The following is a 17,505-nucleotide window of genomic DNA, read 5'->3' as shown; positions in this document are numbered from 1 at the left end:
AATATCTCTATCTGTTAATTCAAGAGAGGAACTGCAGTGGTGGATTGCAAACCTACCTTTTTCCTGTAAAGCAATCTCCCATGGTGAAGCTGATATAGTAATCCAAACTGATGCCTCTTCTCAAGGTTGGGGAGGGGTGCATGGTGACCAGAGAGCAGGAGGCAGATGGACTCCCACAGAAGCACTAGATCACATCAATTACCTTGAACTGCTCGCTATATTTTTATCCCTCAAAGCTTTGTGTGGTGCACACAAAAATAAACACATCCAGGTGCAATGTGACAACACTACTGCAGTGTATTACATAAATAACATGGGTGGAATTAAATCCATTCCATGTAATGAGGTAGCTAAACAAATCTGGGCCCTGTGTAATGCTTATAATAACTGGCTCAGAGCTACATATTTACCTGGATGTAAAAATGTAGAAGCTGATGCAGAATCTAGGGTATTTAATGACCGCACAGAGTTGATGTTAGATCCACAGATATTCAAGAGGATTACCAATTAGTTTGGTAGTCCTGAAATTGACCTCTTTGCATCCCGTTTGAATAAACAATATGCCAAATACTCATCATGGCGTCCAGACCCGGAAGCTTTGTTCGTGGATGCATTTTCTGTAAATTGGAATAATTTATTCTTTTATGCATTTCCTCCTTTTAGTCTAATTGGGAGATGTCTGGAGAAATTACATGCAAACCAAGGAGAGGGCATTCTTATAGTGCCACGGTGGATGAGCCAAAGCTGGTTCCCCAAACTACTCAGACTGCTGGTAGAGGCATCCATTGTTATTCACCCCAAGAAAGAGACAGTACGATTCGCCAAATATCCACCGGCCATGGAACAGGGTGACCACTGTAAAAAGCATACAGCAGGTACACATCAGAACATCGCTCACAGCCAGAGCTATTACGAACATGTTGGTGATTGTTCGCAGCCTGTGGTTTCTGTACACGGCGTAAAACGTGAGAAGATTTCCGAAGACAGCCATAACATTAGTAAAAGCAAACAGAACTGTTTCAGTCCAAACTAACGCCTCCTCCCTTGTGGCAAGCTCAAGGGAGAGTTTACTTGTCATCACTGCTTTTGGTCAATAAGCTCAGTGAAAAGATAAGTAACTTACACTTTTGCACAGTCTTTGATGTCTGCTTTTTGAAGCAGTGATCGGCGAAACCCGCTGGTGTGCGCAATTACCAACACTGTATACCAACACCGAAAAACAAATGCTATTTTCCATCACATCCTATCTTTAAACACATTGAAATTAATGAATATTTAGAGATGCCTGTATGTCATCGTTGTTATCATTCTCATCAAGTTGGAAGCTGTAGGGCAAAATAACAACACCACTTTATGTTTCTGTTAGGCGAGAGCACGTGCGTTGTTGTTGAAAGAGGTTTGTTTTAATTATACTCAGTTATTTACCTGCGGATAGGTGTTTTTTGGGTCGCTTTTAATAATAGACATATCTCTTTCGAGTGAAAGAAAAGACGTTGCTTCTATTTTTCCGTATCTTGTCTAAACAATTTCTTCACACAGCTGGTTAATAAACGAACATATTATTCCGCCGCTCACGAAAGGGATAAGATATCTTGAAGAGTTTGAACAACTCTCATTTCTGCGATAAAAAATAGCTTAAAAATTAAATCACTCTCTCAGAAAAAATTGAGATTCAGTTTGTTATTAATAATTTTTGGCATTGTATAGGGAAATTAACTTTTTTTGATGGCCATATAAGATCGTAGAAGTTAAGTGACAGTCAAATTTGAAATTTTAATTTAAACCACCTTCACTTTCTGCTTACTTTTAAAACCTTTGTTCTAAAACCGAGAGGATATTTTAAGAACATCTTGTTATCAAATTAGGGAGCGGAAAAGTCGATCTAAGCTCTAAATTAACCATAAGTTTACAGACTTCTTACATTTATTCGCGTATCCAAAACGAAAGAAGCTAGAAAAATAGTCGGCTTAGAAACTTCTTAAACTGTAATGTAACAACGTACGAAACAGAATTTAAATTTAGAATTTTAACTTAAACTCATGAAATTCAATCATAATTCTTTGTCAAATGTCTTAAAATGAAAATTGTAAAGCTGCGAGTAAACAGAGATGTTATCTTGTAGACAACACTCACGAAACGAAAGAAGCTAGAAAAATAGTCAGCTTAGAAACTTCTTAAACTGTAATGTAACAACGTTCGAAACAGAATTTAAATTCATTGAAATTCAATCATAATTCTTTGTCAAATGTCTTAAAATGAAAATTGTAAAGCTGCGAGTAAACATGGATATCTTGTAGACAACACTCATCAAAAAAGCTGTTCTAGCGGTTCTAGAAGAAAATTAAAGTTTTATTTGCAAAATATCTCCTTGATAAAGATTTGGAAACCAATTTTACGAGTCGGCAAACATTTTAATATCACTAAAATCGCTTCCTGAAACAAAGAATTGACGCCATCTTGACTTTTAGTTTGGATAAAAGAAAAAAATTTGTAAGTTTTTTTAATAACAACCGCGTGAATACGATGATCAAATGTGAGCCAAATTTACAGCTTCTCGCATTTTTTAACGACCAGACATTGTTGAGTCCAGCGCGCAAACGAAAGGGCGCTGTGTCTAACACAAAATTTAAGGAGACTAGGATATAGTTTTAGCCTGAACTTGGTGCTCTACTGCTGGGACCTCTATACATAGTTGAGCATTCTGACTACGTTGATGGCGTTCACTAAGCGGTTCTTGATGTCCTTGTTTGCTCTTTCATCATGTCTAACTGTGCTGCCCTGGTATATGTGAGTTCCACCGTCGTTGGAAGATCCTCTCTGTTCGCTCTGATCAGCTAGGGGTTTGGGACATTCGGAATCATAACCTCCGTCTTGTTTTAGCTGATCTTCAGGCAAATCTGTTTATCAAGGTCACAGAGACGGGATTTCTCTTACTTATGGTGATGAGTGTGAGATATAGCAGCGCCTGGTCATCAGCAAAGTTGAGGTCCTCGTATGCAGAGAATAATGTCTATCGGATGCCTCTGGTCTGGTCTTCGGTTGTTCGCTACAGCACCCAACCTCCGCTACCTCTGCTCGTGATGTTGTCGTAAACGCTCTTAATGAGAAGAAATAGGTAAGAACACAGTAATGATACAAGAATAGCCAATTGCTATCGACCACATAACTGTCGTACTAATCTTAAACAATTTAAAATACTAGGGTCCTAAAATTTGGCATTCTCTCCCAATCATATCGATCACTGGTTTGACTAGCTTTTTTACTTTTAAAAGAAAGATGATTGATTTCTTAATGAAACAAGTCCCACTTGGCCAAGCCGCATATCCACATCCACAACTTAATTACAAACATAATGACAACCGAGGGGGCCTCCCCTATTAGTTTGGTGGTTTCTTGGAGGTCTCCTCGACCTACCATATTGTTAAACCTGTATTAAACCTATCTAAATGTTATATCTCATGTGACTAGTAAAAAAACTATGATGATGAAGATGATGAAATATTTGCAGCAGAATCCCGCACAAGAGACTACCTCTGTGGATGCTGTCAACTGCTTTGTAAAAGTTAACGCACAGCTGTCTTTTCCACTCTATGCGTTGTCTGATAATGTTGTGAAGAGTAAAAGATCTGATCGGTACATCCCTTCCGGTTCCTGAACCTTACTTGTTCCTTCCGGAACTCTTGGTCCACTGTGTTTGATATCCACTTGATGATGATCTCAGCCAAGATTTTTCTTGGAACTGATAAGAGGGTTATTCCCCGCCAGATGCTGCAACCACTAAGGGTGCCTGACTTTGGGATCCTCCCAATGACTTCCAGGTTTGTACAAGGTATTTATTTTGTCACTCTTTTCGGTAATTCAAGCCAGTCTACAAATCAACAAAGGTTCGTGGAAAGAAACTCAGATGTTGCAATTTTACCAGTAACAACCTCCAACAAAATCTGTGAAAGAAACTATCATACTACACCAGGTCTTGTGTCATTTCAGTAAAGCGTCGTTCTTTTCGTTGTTGGCTCGGCATTTGAAGCCAAAACGAATGGTACATTAGCTGCTTTATTTTCGCTAATCATTCTGTAAAGTTGTAATCGGATAGTGTAATCAAACAGTTGGCTGTAATCGGACAGTTGAAGCAACCAGTCACACTAAGTCCACTCAGCTAAATCCACCAATCACAGAATTGATCACAATAACTACAGCAACAACCACTTATCGTAAAAGAAATGTGGAATTTTTAAAATTGAGGAATTTTGTTCCATTGTTTCCACGGGAGATACTTGTCCTAAATATATTTGCTGTTTTCAGAAACTGTAACGGTTATGGTTAATTGGTAACAAGACTTTGTGTCGTCCAATACTGTATGTAATCATACTCGTGACAAATCCCACTCCTACTTCGTAGTGTGGTGTCTTTGACGTATTGACTGTACAACTCCGTTTTGTAACAACAACGTAATCTTTATTGTGTTTTATATCGTCTTACCACATGCTCTCCCCGCTACTATATCCCATAATAATAATGAACATACGGGACACTACATCTCCCCCTAAGTTATTAAAAAAAACAACCAAGTAATAAAGTACTCGAAAAGAAAGTTCAGAGTCTCTTATTTTCTTCTGAATAATTTTAAACTAGGCGCGTACATAATCTTGCATCCAGGAGGGCGCTCGCTTGGCACGCACAGGGCGCGAAGCAACTGAAGGTAAGGGGCTAGATACGGCCTCAGATGTATCTGTTGCTGATTGACTAGAACTGAGATTTGGCTCATCCTGTCGGGGTTGCGCTGGTTGCTCGGCTAGGCATGGCTGTGGATCTATTTCTGCTTTTTTAACAGTCCCAGGATCCATAAACTTTTTCGTATGAGCAATGTTGCGCATCTTATTGTTCCCGTTTGTGTCTTGTAAAATGACGGAATTTCCATCTTTACGAGTGACAATGTAAGGTTCTGGCTCATAGTTTGGTGAGAGCTTGTTTTCACGTGTCTGCTTTAACAGTACCTTGTCACCCTCCTCAATATTGCTGTGTTTGGCTCCTCGTGTTCTGTCTGCATACTCTTTCTGGCTGAGTTTTGCACGAGTGTCTCTCTCTCTCAACAACTGTTGCCAATATGCTTCAGTTGCACGGTCTTTGGAGAATTCGACTCGTGGAAGTTTGTCACGCAGTTTCCTCCCCATCAGTAGTTCTGCAGGTGATAATCCAGTAACAGTGTGTGGGGTAACTCTATATTGGAAGAGGAAGTTCTCAAGAGCCTTTTTCCAATCCTTTCCTTCGACGCGTGCAATTCGCACTATCTTCAAAATTGTTTCATTTGCGCGTTCTACCTCTCCGTTGCTCTGTGGCCAATAGGGTATGCCCTTCTTGTGGTCTATTCCCAGGTATTCTAGGAAGCCCTCAAATTCCTTTGACGCAAATGGTGGTCCGTTGTCACTGCGCAGAGTTTCTGGTAGTCCATGTGTTCTGAAAATAGCTTCCATGCTTTTTATCACATGTCGGGCATCTGTCTTCTTTAGGAGAATAGCCTCCAGCCAACGAGAATAATAGTCGACAGCAACTAAAAGGTGTTCACCGTTTGAGATTTCAAGAAGGTCCACTGAGATCTCCTGCCAGGGTCCATCAGGTAGACTGCTTGACCTCACAGGCTCTGGTTTTGATCTTGGTCCCACAAGTTGACAGGGGTGGCATGAACGTATGGCATCCTCCACCTGTTTGTCCATTTGTGGCCACCACACTTTTTCCCGCAACCTGGCTTTAGTACGGACCATGCCCTGATGACCTTCGTGTGCCAATATGATGGTTTGTTTCCACAGGCTCTGAGGCATTACAATGCGAGTCCCTCTCATCACTACTTGTCCTACTACCCACAGTTCTTCCTTAACTGCTTTGTAGGTGGTGCCTGACAATTGGGTCCAGTCACCAGTGATCACAGCTTTGTGCACTATCCGTAAAGTTGGATCATTTGCTGTGGCAGTCTCAACTTGCTTCGGCAACAAAGCGGCTGGTATTGCTGCACTTGCCACGCTGTATGCAAAATCTTCCGTCTTTCTGGTGTCGTCATCTTGAGTTGAGCCAATAGGCAGGCGGCTGAGGACGTCTGCCGGATTATCTTTGCCTGGTATGTGCGTCAGCGTGTATTGAAATTGCTGCAAGTATAGGAGCCACCTTTCTATCCGGGCGGATGGAGGCTTCGACTTTGTACCGAGTACTGTGACTAGCGGCTTATGGTCAGTGCGGACTTCGAATTTAATTCCATACAGGTACAGGTAAAACTTCTCGCAAGCCCATCTGACAGCTAGAGCTTCTCTTTCGAACTGGGAGTACCTTGTTTCAACGTTGCTAAGCTTTCGGCTAGCGTAATATATTGGCCTGTAGGTCCCGTCTCGTTGTTTTTGCTCCAGAACTGCTCCAACTCCAACAGGAGAAGCATCAGTTGTGAGCCGTGTTGTGGCACCTTGCCTGTGGTAGGCCATCACTGGTGCTCTGGTTAGCAGGCCCTTGATTTCTTGAAAGGCTTTTTTTTCTTTTGGACCCCAGTGCCACTTAACATCTTTGCCGGTTAGGTCCCACAATGGACTTGATACGGTTGCAAAGTTTGGGATGAACTTCGCACAAAACTGAACTGAACCGAGAAAGCTTCTTACTTCAGACTGGTTTTGGGGCGTTGGTGCTTTAACGATAGCTTCCACTCGTTCACTGGAGACTTTTAATCCCTCGCCAGAGAGTACATCACCCATGTAAACCATGCTGCTAACACCAATTTCACATTTGTCATAATTCAAGGTGAGGTTTGATTCTTCCAGTTTACGCATGACCCTGTCTAAATTCTCATCATGTTCTTTGTCGTCTGCCCCTACGACTCGCAGGTCATCATGGAGATTGTAGGCACCCGGGCAGCATTTAATTACTTGCCACACGATCTGCTGGAATTTTTCTGTGGCCATGTTCACGCCAAAAAGCAGGCGTTTGTACCTGTATAAACCATCAGGCGCAGCAAATGTTGTGATATCCCGAGAGTCTGGATGTAGCTCAATTTGGTGGAAGGCCATATTTAGATCTAGCTTTGAGAAAACTTTGGCATAGGAGACTTCTTGGAGTGTCTCTTCAACTGTTGGTACTGGGTGCTTCTCCCGTACGATGGCCTGATTTGCTTGCCTCATATCAAGACATATCCTGATGTCACCATTAGGCTTCTCCACCACAACCAAGGGGTTCACCCAGCTGGTTGGTCCCTCCACCTTTTCAATGACATCAAGTTTGAGTAGTTCCTCTAGCTTTTCGGTGACCTTAGCTCTTCTACTAAAAGGGATTCTGCGTAGTGGCTGAGCGACTGGTTGAACACTCTCATCAATGTGGAGTTTTAGCTGATATCCTTTGAGCTTGCCGAGGCCTTGAAATACTTTTGGAAATTTGGACTTCAGAAGGGCTTTTCGGTCAAGACTGTTTGTGAGGCTTTCCATGCTATCAGATTTGACATCACAGCTATTAATGGACACGCCTACCCTTAACACGCCCAGCAATTCGGAGGCCTCGCGACCAAGTAGCGTCGCTGCCTTACCGCACATTACATAAAATTCAGTATACAGGGATTTGTGGGTCTGTGGTACTTGTACGTTAAAAAAGTATTTCCCTTTAAGCTGGAGAGGCTGTACAGAAGCATAAGCATAAACTCTCTTATTGCAGTCCAACAATCTAGCCTTGCCCCCCGATACAAAATTAAACATTTCCTCTGACATTAAATTACAGCTAGCACCAGAGTCTATAACAATGTTTACAAGCTTATCTTCAATCATGAGTTCCATGGTGTTCTCTCCATCCGTGCTCCCGGTGCTGAACACGTAGAAGTCATCACTGTTTACGCGCTCGTCTGCACTCGCGTCTTCGCACACGTTGTGTACATCACGTTGCTCCTTTGAATTTCCTCCTCTTCGTCCACGGCTAGGTTTTGTTCGTGGGTTTCCGCGACCACGACTTGAACTTTGGCTGGGGTCTCGTCCTTTATTCTGCTTGGAGTGGCAGCACACTTCAAAATGACCGATGTGCCCGCACTTTCCGCATTTGTGGTCACGTGAGCGACGGCATTCTTTCGCGAAATGACCCACTTTATCGCACCGCCAACATTTTCCCCCTTGTTTTGGATCACGGGACAAGCTGTTTACGTGGCTTTCGGGAATGAGGATAAGCGCTTCTTTGTCATGATACTGGCTAACGATTTCCATGAGTTTGCTGAGAGGCAGTGTTTCCTCATGGTACAATTTTGACTTGAGATTTTTGTCCTTCAGAAAAGAAATGGCGCGATCTCTCACCTGGTTGTCCCTTTCGCCCTCGTAGTCACAATGTTCTGCTAGTTTCTGCAGGCGAGTAATAAAATTGTTGACGGTTTCACCAGGTAATGGAGTAGCCGCTAAAAATATTTGTCTGGCCATTGGGGCGTTCTTTTTGAGCTTGAAGTGTTCTGAAAGGCAGTCCATAGCTTTTTTGTAATCTTTCGCTTCGCCTCGTGTTGTAGCAGGAATGGAATTATTGAAAACATCTCGGACTTTGGGGCCGGCTAGGTGAAGTAGTAGTGCTCTTTTTTGTGTGGGGTCGCTGATTCCAGAGGCAGTAACATAAAGCTCGAATTCTTCTTTCCAAGTTAACCATCTTTGGGCGAGTGTAGCTGGTTCGCCGACGGCGTCGAACGCAGATAATCCAGGTAATCCGCTTAAGCATACGGCCATCTGTGCGAGTTTTGTCCACTGTTTGAACTCGTTTCCACTTCAGCAGCCGTACGGCAAGTTGAATATCGTTTATCCTCGTCGCCAAATGTGGTGTCTTTGACGTATTGACTGTACAACTCCGTTTTGTAACAACAACGTAATCTTTATTGTGTTTTATATCGTCTTACCACATGCTCTCCCCGCTACTATATCCCATAATAATAATGAACATACGGGACACTACACGTAGTAGTCCGATTTTGCTAATCACTTGTTTAATTACAGATCGAATTGGACTCCACTTCGTCCTATTACCATCACTGTTCAAAACTATAGCACAGCTCTCGAATGAGATGGGTTGACAACAGCCCGACTTGCACTCTTATAGGAAAATGTAAGCGTCATTTCCGTGTAATCAGACAGAAATATTTGCTGTTTGCTGAGAATGGTGAAAATAATTCATGCATCATTTTCAGCGTTGTGGCTGCCGTTGTTGTTGCCATTTTGGCGTCGAAAGCAAGTAATCTTGCACAAGAGGGCCTTGTACTCTCGCCTGAACTGTCTATTCATGATACCATAAATGACTGGGTTGATAGTGCTACTCAGATAGATCAAGAACCCGTTCGTCAGGTAAACCTGTCGTGGTATTGCCAGTTCTCCGCGCACGGCGTCCAAGATATCCATAACGAAGATAGGAAGCCAGCAGCACGCGAAGCCAAACAGAACTACTACTAAAGTTTTCGTTACTTTTGCTTCTTCCACATTCGCGCGGAGTTGACTGGGATTAACGCCTCGACAGAAAACACGATTTAATCTTGAAACTGAGCGGAACACTTTGATATAGCAGACCACTATGATTTTTAAGGGCGCAGCGATGTAAAGACATGCGATTGTAAACGTGTAAGCCATATTTCTTTCAAACGTGTACGAACACATTGCTTTTCCAGGCTGGAATTTAAAGCTATTTTTGCCCTCAAAGGAAAACGGGAGCACAGATCCAGCGAAAGCCAGGCACCACACAATGACAATGTATATCAACGCTCTTTGCTTCTTAAACACAAAGAGATACTTTTCTGGTTTTACAACGCAGAAGAATCGGTTGACGGCAATGACACCCATGGTAACTATGGAGACCATCGCGAGAGTCAGCGCGGCAAAACCTTGAAAGAGACAGTAAGATTTTCCAAATATCCACTGGCCATGGAACAGAGCGACAACTGTAAAAGGCATACAGCAGGTACACATCAGAATATCGCTGATAGCCAGAGCTATTACGAACATGTTGGTAACTGTTCGCAGCCTGTGGTTTCTGTACACGGCGTAAAAAGTGAGAAGATTTCCGAAGACAGCCACAACGTTGGTAAAAGCAAACAGAACTGTTTCAGTCCACACTAACACCTCCTCTCTTGTGGCAAGCTCAAGGGAGAGTTTACTTGTCATCACTGCTTTTGGTCAATAATCTCTAGCTCGGCGAAAAGATTATTAATTCAGTTACACTTCTGCACAGTCTTTGTTGTCGACTTTTTGAAGCAGTGATCGGCGAAACCCGCTGGTGTGCGCGATTACCAACACTGTCTACCAACACCGAAAAACAAATGTTATTTTCCATCACATCCTATCTGTAAACACATTGCAATTAATAAATATTAAAAAATGTCTGTATGTCATCGTTGTTATCATTCTCATCAAGTTGGAAGTTGTAGGGCCAAATGAAAACTGTTTCTGTTCGGCGAGAGCTCGTGCGGTATGTCGTTGTTGCTAAAAGAGGTTTATTATAATTAAACTATGTAATTTAACTCCGGATAAGTGTTGTTGGATCGCTTTTAATATATCGACATATCTCTTTAGAGTGAAAGAAAAGATGTTGTTTCTATTTCTCCGTATCTTGTCTAAACAATTTCTTCACACAGCAGGTTAATAAACAAACATATAATTACGCCGCTCACGAAAGGGATAAGATATCTTAAAGAGTTTGAACAACTCTCATTTCTGCAGTAAAAATAGCTGGAAAAAACTAAAACTCTCTCTCAGAAAAAAAAATTGAAGTCCAGTCTGTTATTAACAATTTTCGGCATCGTATGGGGGGGAACTGATTTTTTTTGGATGGGCATATAAGATCGCGAAGGTTAAGTGACGGTCAAATTTGAAATTATAATTTAAGCCACTCTAAATTTCTGCTTAAATTAAAAACCTTTGTTCTAAGACCGAGAGGATATTGTAAGAACATCTTGTTATCAAATAACGAAGCCGAAAAGTCAATCTAAGCTCTAAATTAGCCATAAGTTTAGAGCCTTCTTACATTTATTCACGTATCTAGAACGAAAGAAGAAGTTAGAAAAATCGTCGGCTTAGAAACTTAGAAACTGTAATATAACAACGTAATAAACAGTAAATTAGTCGTTTACCTAAACTCATGAAATTCAATCGTAATTCTTTGTGGAATGTCTTAAAATGAAAATTGTAAAGCTGCGAGTAAACAGAGATGTTATCTTTTAGACAACACTGACTCATCAAAAAAACTGTTCTAGCGGTTCAAGAAAGTTTTATTTGAAAAATATCTCCCTGATAAACGTTTGGAAATCAATTATACGAGTCGGCAAACTCTTCAATATCACTGAAATCGCCTCCTGAAAGTGAGGAAACACGATTTGATCTCGACACGGCGCGGAACACTTTTAAATAGGAGATCTTGATGATAATCAAGGGTGTTGTGATAAAACAGCAGTGCATAAAGACAGAGTAAGCAATGTTACTTTCAAATTTGTACAGACACATTGCTTTTCCTGGCTGGAATTCAACGCTGTTATTTTTGAAGACTAATATGGGCACAGATCCAACCAGAGCCAAGCAGCAAACAATGAAAATGTACATCACGGATCTTTGCTTCTTAAACAGCGAGGGATACTTTTCCCGATTAACAACACAGAAATATCGGCTGACTGCAATTGCTGCCATAGTTCCAACACTACTCATCCCAAATGTAAATATATCAAATGCTTGCCAGCGACAGACCTTGTCACCAAAGATCCACCTGCCGTGGAAGAGACTTGCAACTGTAAAAGGTATACAGATAGTAGACATCAGAATATCACTTAGAGCCAGAGCTATCAGGAACATGTTGGGAATCGTGCGCAGCCTGTGGTTTCTGTACACAGCATAAAAAGTGAGAAGATTTCCGAGGATGGCCACAGCATTGGTAACAGCAAACAAAACTGTTTCAGTACAAACTAACGCCTCCGTCCTCGTGGTGAGCTCAAGGGAAAGTGTGTTTCTCCTCATCTCCTTTGGTCGATAAGCTCAGCGAAAAGATAAAAAAAAAAACTATACCGTTGTGAAGTCTTCGTTGACGACTTTTTGAATCATTAATCGCTAAAACCTTCGGTGCGCGAGCGATTTTGTCTGCTAGGATGAAAACAGATGTCATTCTCTCATAAATCTTATCTCTATACCCACTGCAGTAAATAAATATTGAGCAATATTTAATATTGAACTATATAATTATGTCAACGTCGTTTTCATTTACCGTTGGAAGTTGTAAGGCAAAAAAAGATCGATTTTATATTACTTCGGGAACATCCACGTATTTTTTATCGTTGATGTTAAAAGAGGTTTGTTTTAATTGTTCTCACTTGTTTAACTTTTATATAAGTGCTAGTGAGTTGCTTTTAATATTTGGTTTATCCCTTTTGAGTGAAAGAAAGGCTGTTCATTCTGTTTAGCCATTTCTTGTTCGTACACATCAGCATTTACAGGTACTTGTTAGTAAACAAACGTTATCCGACGATTTCGTCGTTCACAAAAATGAGAAAATACTTTAGAAAGCTTCAACAATTTTATTTCCTCAAACAAAATTACTGAAAAAAAGAAGAATTACGGAAATCAAAGGAAACTTTGTGATCCATATTGCAACTTTTGGTAAAAATTTGTTTTTCGGCATAGTAGAGGGGAAGTCTTTTCTTTTGATAAGCATATAAGATCTCGGAAGTAGTGTCAGTAAAATTTGAAGTTGTTTGAACCAACTCAAGTTTCTGCTTGAAACATTTGGAACGTTAATTAAAAACCGTGGGGATGTTGTCTGAACATCTTCTTTCTAAATATTGAAACCAAAAAGTCATTTTACGTCCTAAATAAACTTTAAGTTGACATAATTCTTTCTCGTGTTGCTGTGGAAACCAACAAGTTTTAACAGGGTTGGCCGAAGATATAAAAATCGTCGCTTTAGCACATTTCTTAACAGTATTTATATCGTTTGAATTCAACTAAATCAACTCATGTCGCAACAATTTTAAAAAATGCATAAAAAGAAACTGTTTTACCTTGGAGAGGACAGAGATGGTCTCTCGCTGATGATACACTTAAAAAAAAACTGTGGAATACAGCTGTTTTTGTTTAAAGAGCTAATACCAGCTTGCAGTAATAAAGTTCTAGATAAAAGAATTTTTAAGCGTCTTCGTAAAAATCTGCCCTATACCAGCTAAAGCGCTTGAATATTATCAAATAACGGCAAAATTGGACGCGTTTGACATTTCGTCTCTCAATACCAACGCAAAAATTAATTTAATGTGGAAAAAACATGATTTCAAGCTACGTTTGTCGTCACATTTCGTTACCATAGCTACCTACTTGGGTCTTTAATTAACGAAAACACTTCAAAATGCCCTTGAACTCTCTCCTCAGTTGCTCACTCAATGCACTATAAATGAAGAGGGTTGATGGTGCTGCTTCGGTAAGCGAAGGACCCATATGTAAGGGACACTTCTCGCGGCAACGTGAGTTCCACGCGCGAGGCTTCATTCATGTCAATTACATGTGTCGGGGGAGGGGGGGAAGGAATGGGTTGATGTTTGGGGAGTTACGTAGTTCTCAGGGGAAAGAAAGGGGGGGATCAGTCGTTGACAACAGAATATAAAGGGTGGAGCCCAAGCCTACAGGAGATTCACCACCATTGACTTTGCAAAATAACTGGCGAAAAAGAACTGGTGACAGCTTCTAAATGAGGTAACAGGAGACTTGTAGTAACTTGAAATAAATCTTAGAGTTCCTGGACTTTTTATGATAATTTTGTCTCGGGTGTAAATCGTCTTACAAAGATAAGCTCACTCTATTATGTCATCGTGAAACCTGATTGTATCGTTCAAAGCAGAACGAAAAGAACGTTGAACAAGAAAGTAGCATTTGTATGATTCGTTGCATTTACCTGATACAGTTTAAAGCGCCGCTGATAATATACTTGTGGCGCAGTTCCCCATGCCGTGAGCGTTGCTTCAGCATTACTTGCAGCTTTTTTTTTTTTCCGTTTTTGCCGAGTTAGTTTCAGCGAAGGATTTTAGGCTATGTAAGAAGCAGTAGCTTCGAATCGTCGCTGGATGGATCCTTATTGGTCATTCGCTGTGATTATCCTGTACAAGAATACAAGGAATCAGGACACATAGAAGTTTTTGTGTCGCATTTTTTTTGCCAAGCGCAGCTGGCCCTTACAGCGTGAAAGAAGAATGAAACAAATGCGGGGGATTGTAACTAGCAATTTAATCCGGAATGGGGAGTCGAAACTATGAAAGGTGCTCAGAAGAACTTTCCACATGACGACAACATTGACGGAACATTTCTCAGGTGCCCGATTAACAAACCTTATTCCAGGGAATGTAATCATGAGCTGTGTGCACTGAAATCAAATAAAACTTTATAGTCCACTGTGTTTGATATTCACTTGATGATGATCTCCGCCAAGATTTTTCTTGGAACTGATAAGAGGGTAGTTCCCCTCCAGATGCTGCAATCACTAAGAGTGCCTGTCTTTGGGATCCTCCAAATGACTTCCAGGTTCGTGCAAAGTATTTATTTAGTCACTCTTTTCGGTAATTCAAGCCAGTCTACCTTCAAATGTTTCCAATTTTACAAGTGAAAACCTCAGTTAAAGTCTGAGAAAAAAAACTACTACTACACCAGATCTTGCACCATTTCAGTTAGGCGTCGTTGTTTTCGTTGTTGGCTCGGCATTTGAAGCTAAAAATCTTCCAGAAAACAGCCTTATACTCTCGTCTGAACCTCTTATCTGTGGCACAATATATAAAGGGGTTTATGGAGCTACTCAAGTAAAGCAAAAAGCTATATGTTAAGTAAGCTGGTCGTGGTAGTGTGGGCTCTCTGTGCGCCATGTCGATGTTGTCGATGATGAAAATAGGAAGCCAACAGCATGCAAAGCCGACTACAACTGCAACCAAACGCTTCGTCACTTTGGTTTCCTCCACTTTCATCCGAAGGAGTTCTGGATTATTTACTAATGAGAAAACACCAAAAGGGTATTAGTTACTACTTCGAAACGTCTCGGTAGATAAACGCATTTGACGGATGATGAGTGTCAAATAATGTCGTTAGTCCTTTGTTTCTGATTTTACCAGCAACAACCTCGGACAAAATCTCAGAAAAATCCATTTCCTACCACAACTTCTCTGGCTATTTCAGTTAAGCGTTACCGTTCTCGCTGTTGTCTCGGCATTTAAAGGTAAAAATCTTCCTCAAAACAACCTTGTACTCTCGTCTGAACCTCTTATCTGCGGCGCAATATATGAATGGGTTTATGGTGCTACTCAGATAAATTATGAGGCTGTTAGTTAAGTAAACTTGTCGTGGTAGCGTGGGTTCTCCACGTGCCATGTCGATGTTATCAACGACAAAAACAGGAAGCCAACAGCATGCAAAGCCGACCACAACTGCTAGCAAACGCTTCGCCACTTGGGCTTCTTGCACATTCACCCGAAGAAGTTCCGGGTTATTTTCCAATGAGAAAACACGATTTGATCTCGACACGGCGCGGAACACTTTGACATAGCAGATCGTGATGATAATCAAGGGTGTTGTGATAAAACAGCAAAGGATTGAGGCAGAGTAAGCAATGTTACTTTCAAATTTGAACAGACACATTGCTTTTCCAGGGTGGAATTCAATGCTGTCATTTTTGAAGAGTAATATGGGCACAGATCCAACCAGACCTAAACACCAAACGATGAAAATATACATCAAGGCTCTTTGCTTCTTAAACAGCGAGGGATACTTTTCCCGATTCACAACACAGAAATATCGGCTGACTGCAATTGCTGCCATAGTTCCAAGACTACACTTCCCAAACGCAAAGATATCAAATGCTTGAAAGCGGCAGACCGTTTCATCAAAGATCCACCTGCCGTGGAAAAGACTTGCAACTGTAAAAGGCATACATATAGTAGACATCAGAATATCGCTCACAGCCAGTGCTATTACGAATATGTTGGGAATCGTGCGTAGACTGTGGTTATGGTACACGGCGCAAAGAATGAGGAGATTTCCAAGGATGGCCACAACATTGGTAACAGCAAACAAAATTGTTTCAGTCCAAGCTAACGCCTCCTCTCTTGTGGTAAGCTCAAGGGAAAGTTTACCTGTCATCACAGCTTTTGGTCAATTAGCTTAGCGAAAAGATAAAAAAAAGAACTATACTGTTGTGAAGTCTTCGTTGACACCTTTTTGAATCATAAATCGCTAAAACCTATAAGGTGCGCGAGTGATATTGTCTGCTGAGATGAAAACAGATGCCATTCTCTCATAAATCTTATCTTTATACCAATTGCAATAAATAAATATTGAGCAATATTTAATATTGAACTATGTAATTATGTCAACGTCGTTGTCATTTACCGTGGGAGGTTGTAAGGCAAAAAACGGATCGATTTTATGTTACTGCGAGAACTACCACGTATTGTTTGTCGTTGAAGTTAAAAGAGGTTTGTTTTAATTGTTCTCACTTGTTTAACTTTACATAAGTGCTAGAGAGTCGCTTTTGATGTTTGGTTTATCCTTTCTGAGTGAAAGAAAGGCTGTTCATTCTATTTAGCCATTTCTTGTTTCTAAACATCAGCATTTACCTTAGGTTCCTGGTTAGTAAACAAACGCTATCCGATGATTCCGTCGTCCAAAAAAGTGAGAAATACAATAGAGAGCTTCAACAACTTTCATTTCCTTAAACAAAATTACTGAAAAAAAGAAGACGAATTACGAATATCAAAGGAAACTTTGTAATCCACAATGCAACTTTTGGTTAAAATTCGTTTTTTGGCATAGTAGAGGGGAAGTATTTTCTTTTGACGGGCACACAAGATCGCGGAAGTAGAGTGTCAGTAAAAATTAAAGTTGTAATTAGAACCACCTCACGTTTCTTCTTGAAACATTTAGAAGGTTAATTAAAAACCGTGGGGATGTTGTCTGAACATCTTCTTTCTAAATATTGAAGCCAAAAAGTCATTTTACTTCCTAAATTAAGTTTGACCTTGGCTGATGATTCACATAAAAAAATCTGTGGAATACAGCTGTTTTTGTTTAAAGAGCTTGTAACAGCTTGCAGTCATACAGTTCTGGAAAAAAACGTTTACGCGTCTTCGTAAAAATCTGCCTTATAAATATAAAGGCGCATTTGCAGGAAATTTGCCAGTCCAAGCTTACAGGAGATTCACCACCACTGACTATGCGAAAATAACTGGCGAAAAGGAACTGGTGACGTCTTCTAAATGAGGTAACAGCAGACTTGTAGTAACTTGAAATAAATCTGCTGCACTTTTTATGATAATTTTGTCTCGAGTGTAAATCGTCTTACAAAGATAAGTGCACTCTATTTTCATCGTGAAACCTGATTGTATCGTTCAAAGCAGAACGAAAAGAAAGTTGAATAAGAAACTAGCATGTGTATGATTCGTTGTATTTACCTGATATAGTTTATAACGCCGCTGACAATATACCTAGGGCGCAGTCTCCCATGCCATGTGCGCTGCTTGAGCGTTATTTGCAG

The 17,505-nt window shown here is 40.7% G+C and overlaps 3 protein-coding genes across 5 annotated transcripts; all 3 read right to left on the bottom strand.

Moving 5' to 3' along the window:
• Positions 1-9,006: 9,006 nt before the first annotated feature.
• On the bottom strand, positions 9,007-10,130 carry LOC149051184 (melatonin receptor type 1A-like). The gene has a single exon (XM_089206639.1). It carries the CDS (start codon positions 10,128-10,130, stop codon positions 9,150-9,152), a length of 981 nt encoding a protein of 326 aa, XP_089062765.1. The 3' UTR covers positions 9,007-9,149.
• A 1,128-nt stretch (positions 10,131-11,258) lies between these two features.
• Positions 11,259-12,092, bottom strand: LOC113670583 (melanopsin-B-like). Its single transcript, XM_027186749.2, has one exon. The coding sequence runs from the start codon at positions 11,967-11,969 to the stop codon at positions 11,271-11,273; it is 699 nt and encodes a 232-aa protein (XP_027042550.2). The 5' UTR covers positions 11,970-12,092; the 3' UTR covers positions 11,259-11,270.
• Positions 12,093-14,125: 2,033 nt separating this feature from the next.
• LOC113669412 (melatonin receptor type 1A) lies at positions 14,126-16,315 on the bottom strand. 3 transcript variants are annotated; one of them, XM_089206690.1, is made up of 2 exons: positions 15,235-16,315; positions 14,517-14,735 (listed from the first exon to the last, which is right to left on the bottom strand). In XM_089206690.1, the coding sequence occupies exons 1-2, from the start codon at positions 16,110-16,112 to the stop codon at positions 14,654-14,656; spliced, it is 960 nt and encodes a 319-aa protein (XP_089062816.1). In that variant the 5' UTR covers positions 16,113-16,315; the 3' UTR covers positions 14,517-14,653. The 3 variants fall into 3 exon arrangements, with proteins under 3 accessions (XP_089062803.1, XP_089062816.1, XP_089062809.1); XM_089206683.1 differs by having other exon boundaries at positions 14,517-14,932; positions 15,423-16,315; XM_089206677.1 differs by having other exon boundaries at positions 14,126-16,315.
• Between the last annotated feature and the right edge of the window lie 1,190 nt (positions 16,316-17,505).

Source organism: Pocillopora damicornis, chromosome 1 (genome assembly GCF_964200805.1).
Source record: "Pocillopora damicornis chromosome 1, jaPocDami1.2, whole genome shotgun sequence".
Lineage (NCBI taxonomy): Eukaryota > Metazoa > Cnidaria > Anthozoa > Scleractinia > Pocilloporidae > Pocillopora > Pocillopora damicornis.
Note: the sequence above shows the minus strand (reverse complement) of the source record. Positions and strands in the feature narration are given on the sequence as shown.